Source organism: Bidens hawaiensis, unplaced genomic scaffold (assembly GCF_021521415.1).
Source record: "Bidens hawaiensis isolate Kalapana, Puna unplaced genomic scaffold, B.hawaiensis_p1.1 tig00045231_1, whole genome shotgun sequence".
Taxonomy (NCBI): domain Eukaryota; kingdom Viridiplantae; phylum Streptophyta; class Magnoliopsida; order Asterales; family Asteraceae; genus Bidens; species Bidens hawaiensis.
The window spans coordinates 45,562-53,923 of NW_027505930.1; the positions used below are offsets into that span (position 1 = coordinate 45,562).

The 8,362-nt window shown below is 36.6% G+C and overlaps 1 protein-coding gene across 1 annotated transcript; it reads right to left on the reverse strand.

Moving 5' to 3' along the window:
- Window positions 1-6,316: 6,316 nt before the first annotated feature.
- Window positions 6,317-7,893, reverse strand: LOC143615995 (uncharacterized). Its single transcript, XM_077088970.1, has 5 exons — window positions 7,450-7,893; window positions 7,277-7,377; window positions 6,871-7,168; window positions 6,635-6,804; window positions 6,317-6,584 (listed from the first exon to the last, which is right to left on the reverse strand). The coding sequence occupies exons 1-5, from the start codon at window positions 7,891-7,893 to the stop codon at window positions 6,317-6,319; spliced, it is 1,281 nt and encodes a 426-aa protein (XP_076945085.1).
- Window positions 7,894-8,362: the final 469 nt, after the last annotated feature.

The following is an 8,362-nucleotide window of genomic DNA, read 5'->3' on the forward strand; positions in this document are numbered from 1 at the left end:
AACAGGTCAGAGTTGATTGTGACGAGACTTTTAGTCCGGTTGTTTAGCCGGCAACTATTCGTTTGGTTTTATCCATCGCACTTTCTCATGGGTGGGACATTAGCCAGTTGGACGTTAACAATGCATTTCTACACGGAAATCTTTCTGAAGCAGTCTTTATGCATCAACCTATGGGGTTTCGTAACCCTCACTTGCCCCATAATGTGTGTCGCCTAAAGAATCTTTATATGGTTTGAAACAGGCACCCCGGGCGTGGTATCAACGGTTTACAGATTATGTGACAACGTTGGGTTTTCGTCACAGTTCGTGTGATCATTCGTTATTTATCTACTCTCATGGTCGTTACACTGCTTATTTACTACTATATGTGGACGACATTATTCTCACAACCTCCACGGCTTCTCTAAAAGACCATATTTTATCATGTCTTTCAGGTGAGTTCTCAATGAAGGACCTTGGACCATTGAGTTATTTCTTGGGTCTCTCTGTCTCTCGGGACCCAAATGGTATGTTCCTTTCCTAGTCCACCTACGCGATGGATATTCTCCAACGGGCCAACATGGCACAGTGTAACCCAGCACACACACCAGTCGATACTACTGGAAAACTTAGTGCCGACGCTGGCACCCCCCTTACTGATCCGACCATGTATCGTCGACTTGCTGGTGCTCTCCAATATTTAACTTTCACGAGACCGGATATCTTTTATGCTGTGCAACAAATTTGGATGCACATGCATGCACCTCGTACTAGTCATTTACTGCTCTTCGAAAGATTCTACGTTATGTTAAAGGTACAATCTCTTAAGGTCTCTACATGCATCGCAGTCAAATCTCAACTTTGGTGTCATACACTGATGTTGTTTGGGTCGGGTGTCCGGACACCCGAAGATCCACTTCGGGCTATTGCGTTTATCTTGGTGACAACTTAATCTACTGGTCCTCGAAAAGACAATCCACAATTTCTCGGTCAAGTGCAGAAGCAGAATATTGTGGGGTTGCAAATGTTGTGGCAGAAATATGTTGGATTCGAAACCTACTTCTTGAATTAGGACGCCATCCTTCTCGGGCGTCATTAATATATTGTGACAATGTTAGTGCCATTTACCTTTCATGCAATCCTGTTCAGCACCAACGTACCAAGCATATTGAAATTGACATTCATTTCGTTCGAGAAAAGGTTCAACGAGGACATATTCGAGTTTTACACGTGCCTTCGCATTACCAGTTTGTTGGCATCTTCACCAAAGGGTTACCGCGTGCTTTGTTTGAAGACTTTAGAGCCAGTCTAAGCATTCGTGATCCTCCCGCTTAGATTGCGGGGGTATATTAGAGAATATTTTTTGTATTAATAATATATATTGTATATTGGCATGATTATCTCCAAAAAATCATTGCCTAAATTGTAGTTTGACTTTGCTTGTATATAACTTACGGATGAATGAATGAGAAGGCAACAAAATTATTTTGGCCAAAACATACTAAAGATTCCAATCTCTATCAAAATAGTTTAAGCTTTTAAACTTCATCTAACCCCTATTAATTGTTAATTTAATATATTGTTTTTTTTGTTGTTTTTTAACCCGTTAAAAGCATAATCCAAGACCATTTTCTAACAATAACATAAGTGGGGAGTGGTTTAATCATCTTTAAAATGTCATGTCATTTTAATTTATGTTGGGGCTAGAGTATACCCCATGTCCTAAGGGTATGAATTAATCTGTATTTATTGTGCATTAAATAACAGTGAATTAATTTTTTTTATTGTGGTTGTGTATGAGAGATGAACCATAGCTAGTAAGTAGAAGCGTGGTTATTGCGCCGTCTAGATGTTGCGCGCCGCCTAGATATTGCGCTTAGGCATGAGAAACGCTTACCTTTGATAACTATGAAAGTAATGAAACCAACAAGCCTGAGATTAGCTCGATTGTTGGTTGTTGCTTGTGGCTCGTTTAAATTAAAGCCCAAATATTAATATATAAATAGAAGTTATAACATAAATTATAACCCGTGTTTAATATATATACACAAATATACTATGGATCAGAGGTGCGGACTTACTTGAATGGAAGGGGTAGCACCCGCTACCCCTCAACTTTCCCCGTGAAATGGAATTTTTTTTCTTTTTGTTGCGTTTTATGAATTACGTTATCCCTGAAATTATATTATGTTACCCCTCAACAAATTTTGAAACCTTTTGAAACCCCACAACAATAGTTTTCAAAGTTTTAAAACTTGCTTAGAATCCATGGTGGTTGAAAGAGAGAGAGAAAGAGGAGTTGGGGAAGACAAGTGATTGTGGGTTAAAATAAACTATAAAAAGTAAATTAGATGTAAATTTTTTATTAACCGCTTTTAGTTTAAAAATGTCACAAATTATACCCTTTAGTTAGATTTGAATTTTCAAATCACCTTATAATTTAATATTTTATATTTCTTATTCATCAAACCTAGTTAAATTGAATAGATAAATAATATGTTTGTTTTTACTTTTTGACTTATAATGTTTTTTTTTTAATTTGTTATATTTTATTTACAATTGTCTTTTATTTTTCAATTTAATTAAGTAATGAAAGTTTGAAACTACCATCAATAATACGTGTTTGATCTAGTAGAAAGATAGTAACATAATTATTGTATTATTAAGTTAATAAGTTTGAATAATTTTATAATAACGTTAAGTAAACAAGCTTGGGTTTTTCATGTATGTTCATTATAACTTCGCATGTTTCATTCGTGTCCGACACCACTTCGAGTCCATAGACATATGAAGATGCAACTGAAAACCAAATATACTAATGGTTATCAAACAAAAAAAACATACAATAAATAGGCTATAGATATTGTTGTCCTAAATTAGTTAAACGCTGTGTCTTCTAATGTACAACATTATTTTATAATGAAAGTACCAACTGAATTATAAAATACCTGTAATAACAATAAAGAACAAACGAGAGCACGTAGACATGGTCACCAATGAAATTAAAGAGAAAATAGAGAGATGCATGTATTTAAATATAAAATTGACGTATTCTTTTATAGACATAAAAATGATCATGCGTAACACAAGAATGACCCTTCCTCTTTACTTTATTTCAATATGAACCCCTTAAGATTAAAACCGACAAAAGGTTTAGATAACCGATATAGGATTTAAATTACCATGAGTTTATTTTATTCTATATGATCAAAATATAATAGACACTAGCTCACAAATTTTAAATCGGAACTAGGCACTAGAAACTATTTTTGCATATTAAATCGAACATTTATTTTTTGATTTTTAATATCTAGCAAATAGAAATCAATATTTTACTCGGGTTCCATGTTAATATTTATATCAAATTTGTTGATAAGTTGTCCATTCTCATTAATGTCGATATATTACTATGTTGAGTCACAAGTCGAGTCAGGGTGGTTTTGAGCTGGAGCAGGAGCTCGAAATTAAACGAGGCAGCTTAGCTAGGCTTGAGCTCGATTTTAAAGTTAAACAAACCTAAGATCGAGCCAAGGAGTCGATCTATGATCAATTTTGGCTAGGTTATACAAATGAGCCAACTCAGCTCAGGTTGTTTCAAATCAAGTTTTTTAGTTGATTTAATTCGAGCTTTTATCGAGCGAGCCACGAGCCCGAGCTCGTTCACCTCTAATGTGACACGTTCCCTCCCAGTTTGATCAACAGGATCAGTCGGCTAGAGAGCGGGGCTATTCTTATTACGAGGAGGCAAAGTAGGCTTCGAGCCGTGAGCTTTTTGAACAACCTAGTTTGTTCATTCAATAATTTATCATTTGTATATTTAACGACATACATGTTTGCCTTTGCTTCGATGAGATGCGCTTTAACACGCACAAATCCACGATACTTATATCGAAACGTAAATACAAATAAACGCCTCACAAAAGTATATTCATGTATTTAATAACATATAGTTGAAAAGTTATAAGTGAAAAACCAAAACAAAAAAGAAAGTCTTAAGTTAGATACTTGTTATAATGCGTTTGAAAAAAAATAGAAAAATGTAATGTTCAACTAATATGTCTATTTTGTAGTATAACTAGTATTTACAACCCCGCATTGCGGCGGAGATGTAAAACTTTGTATTTACATATCCACTCCACTCGAAAGCACGAAGTTATCACCACCACCGCCTTCGTTCGCAATCCCCTCTCCCGCAGTCAGTAACTAACGTTAACCATTAAGAAAAAAATAACAAAACGTAGATATAAAAACGTTGAACCACACACGCTCATTGCATCGTTTTAACACACAAAAATTAGACCGGAACATAAAATATAGAAAAAAAATAACTAAGTCAACTTAACATCTACGCGTTGCGATGAGGCTGTTAAACGGGAAAATAGACATAACATTCAACCACACGCATGTGTTGCAACGTGTTAACTCGTTAAATTCAAACGTAAACGTTAAACAAAAAAATGTAAAGGATGAAAAGTATAGGACACCAAAGTTGAAAATGGAAAAATATATTTTGTGACATATTTGTAAACTATGAAAAAGTGTATGGACTAAAAGTAAAAAAATGAAAATTATATAAACATGAATATTACATAGTACAAACTTGAATGCACAAAGTATAAAGACTAATGCATATTTCTCCCACTGTTATTTTTGAGAATTCTGCAATTTGTCTCCCTGGTTAATATACACATTCGATGGGTTTCCCCCTGAAAAAGATTTTACGAAGTTTGGGCCCCTGTGTTTCTCCGGCGGGTTCCTCTGACTCCTACCGTCAGTTGACCCGTCGTTGACCCGTTAAAAAAAAGGAAATTACTTTATTACCCCTGATTCGTTTATAACCAGTCGATCTACCCTCTTTCCCTTTGTGTTACCATCTCCGGCGATTCTCTAAAGCTGTAATTGAACGGCATTATCCGACGACCCGATTGACGAATGTCTCAATCCAAGTCAAGTCAGTTCTCCTCGGGTTCACCTTCCAAGCCTTGCCGTGCAGATGAGCTTTGTGTGAGATGTTCATGTGGTGTCGCGACATGTTACCGGATATCCAGGACCGATGCAAACTCGGGGCGTCGATTCTTGTGCTGTGTAAGTTTTAATTAGAGACAAATTAGGGTTCTAGTCTGTTAATCGATGATGATTTGGTCTGCCGTGTTGCTTAGGTCAATTTTAGGGTTGTTTGTTAATATGTTAATCGATGATGATGATGATTTGGTAATCTGTGAATTGTGAATCGAATTAGGGTTGTTTGTTTGTTGATATATTTAGTCAGTTACAGAAGGGGAGTTGTGGATGGCTAAAATGGGCTGATGATCCCACATTCCCTAGTTGTGAAAAGGTAATGCAAGCAATGGTGAAGATGATGAACAAGAAAGATGATTTTGCAAGAATGAAAACCAAAGAAGTAACAAGCTTGAAGATGTTGCTAGCAATTAGTTGGTTTTTGTTCTTTGTTTATGTTTGGGTTTATTGAATAGTTGTTAACATTGTATTTTTAGTATTGGATAATGTAATCTTTGTTGTTGTTATTGTAGTTTATGTTAAATGTTTACAGTTTCTTGTTTCATATATTTACTTTAAATTTGTGTTCCACATTATCAGTCATGTTGCAGCCATGATGAAACTGAGAATGTTGAGTTAGGGAAGGATGATGAGAATGTTAAGTTAGGGAAGGATGATCATAATGTTGAGTTAGGGAAGGATGATCAGAATGTTCAGTTTGACCAAGACAAAAGTCAAATGGAAGACAAGGAATATCAATTGGGTGAAGATGAGTTGATGGCTTATTTAGTGCAAGAAGATTACTTATTTAGAACAAGTGAAGAACATGAGATGGATCCTGGTGATGATTATGACCCTGAGGCTGTGAAAGCAGCTTTCAAGTACACCAGTGAGCCGGAAGAAGATTACTATCATGATCCATATGAAGACGATCCAGTGTGGGACTCTGACTGGTCAAACGATGATTGTCATTGGAAGTAACATTGTAGTTGGCTTCTAGTATTGTTTGCATTTGAATTGTACTTTAATTTGACTATTGTAATGTTTGCATTATTTGCCTACATGCTACTAGTTTTAAAAGCATTAACCAAAATACTGTCAAAATAGCATACATACCATCATGTACTAAATCAAACATAGCATACAAACTATCATGTCCCAAATCAAACATAGAATACAAAAACTATCATGTCCCAAATCAAACACACATGCTACTAGTCTTAAGATTGTTTCAAACACAAACCATGACATGGTACCAGAAAGTTCAAAACAAAAGTCTTAAATAGTCTCAAACACACACCATCAATCTAACTCAAACACAACTTTATGGTTGACATCATTATTGTTGAATTGGTGCCCTGCAAGTTCTGATGTTGTGTCCGTAACCTCCACATCTTCCACAACTTTTTTCATGCCCCAACCTGGTAAGTCTTCCTCCTGCAGAAAACAATTCCTGAACCTCTTCAATCTTCCTCTTCTTGCTAGCTACCACTTTCTTCTTCTCACCTAGTGCCTTCTTCTTGTTCTTCTTCGGTTTGCCAATCTGGGTATGATGTTTTGGAGGAGTTATTATTGTTGGGCATTTTGATGGTGTCCACATATCAGGCCTGGTATGGGCCTAATTTGGTGATTATACATCTTCTTCCAAGAGTCTAACCAGTAAGCTTCATCAACCCACTTCTCCAATGGACCGACATACATGTTTTCTATCATGTTATATAGGGCTGCCACAGCATGTTTGCATGGCATACCTGTCAAGTCCCATCTCCTGCACGTGCAAGTTCTATCCCCCACATTCACCACACATTGGCTTCTCAGACTTTTAACCTATGAACATATTTGCATATTAACAAAATATTGATTGTAATATCATAGTCATGCAAATTTTCATACCTGGTAAGTCACATCATCAACCATCATAACCGTCAATTTGCTTGCTTCTGTTTGGATTTCATCCCATGCTTTTGTTGCTTGCGGTGTTAATGGGCCCCTTGCAGTGGCTTGCATCTTCTTGACAGTCACAATCCTCATGGTCATAAACTCTCTAATATACTCCAAGCATGTAATGATCGGCTTGTCTCTTGCTCCAACAAGTTGCTTGTTGAAAGATTCACAAAGGTTGTTCAGCAACATATCACTTTTTGCCCTTCCTGAAAAATGTGATCTTGACCATCTTGCTGCCGGGATCTCACTAAGCCAGAGAAACATATCAAGATTTGTTTTCTTAATCTACTCCATTTCCATGTTGAAATAGGGGACAGAAGTGGCCGATGCTGGCCTATAAAACAAGCCTTTATACAAATCTCCCCTCCAGGTTTGCCTCAAGTTCTCTTGGATGTGTCTACAACAAAACCGATGCTCTGCCCTAGGGAAAACACTCTCAACTGCTTGAATAAGTCCCTACAACAGTCAAATCAACATAATTAGTGTACATGAGTTAGCCTATTACAAATATATCCTACGTGTACATACCTTTTGTCGGTCACTTATGAAAGTAAAATTGGCATCATGAGGCAAGTCAAGATCATCTCCAAGGAGATCTAAGAACCATTTCCATGAGTCTGTGCATTCGGCTTCCACTATTGCAAAGGCAACAGGATACAAGCAATTGTTACCGTCCGTCCCGACAGCAGTCAAAATCTGTCCGGGGTATTTCCCTTTCATAAAACAACCATCCAACCCAAGAAGTTCTCTACCAAGCAATTTAAATCCTTTAACCAAAGCAGCATAACACACATATATCCTTCTAAATTGCCTTGTTTTAAGGTTAGGGTTAGCACATGGTTCAACATCTAATTTAATGGTACTACCTGGGTTTGCTTTAAGAAGCTCATCAATATAGGATCTGAGGTGGGTGTATTGTTTGGTGTAGTCACCATCCTTCCTTTGCAAGGCTATTGTCTTTGCTCTTCTCATCTTGGATTCAGAAAGTTGTACTTGATGCATATGCTGGAATTTGGCCTTCAATTCTTTGGCAGATAAGTTGGGGTGGTTTGTAGCTCAACCTCAATCTCTTTGGCAATAGTAGACATTGTGTACAAACCAATTGTTCTACTTCTTAGACAGTCGTGTTTTCTGGGAATGGCCTTCACACACCAATTATCCTCAACAGTTTGTCTTGAGATGTGCAGCGTCCAAGGGCAAGTGGGTTTCATTTCCCTTTTTTTTTACCTTCCACTTTTCCTGACTTGACACATTTGACCCCTCACCAGCAACCAAATTAGGATTGGTCCTCAAACAAATCACCCTAAACCTTAAAGGATCATTCTTCTTGATATACAAATCTCTTCTAGCATTAATATATAAAAATAGATATATATTATTAATAATTAAAAAACCAATTTTATAGTAAAAAAAATAAACAGGTCTTGGCCTCATCAAACCC

What these genes read in the sequence shown, in the direction of transcription:
- LOC143615995 (XM_077088970.1), bottom strand. Translation starts at nt 7,893, where the DNA reads ATGAGAAGAGCAAAGACAATAGCCTTGCAAAGGAAGGATGGTGACTAC. An exon ending in CAAACCTGGAGGGGAGATTT is followed by an intron (nt 7,169 to 7,276) that starts GTATAAAGGCTT and finishes TCTCTGGCTTAG; the next exon opens with TGAGATCCCGGCAGCAAGAT. An exon ending in TTGATGATGTGACTTACCAG is followed by an intron (nt 6,805 to 6,870) that starts GTATGAAAATTT and finishes ATATGTTCATAG; the next exon opens with GTTAAAAGTCTGAGAAGCCA.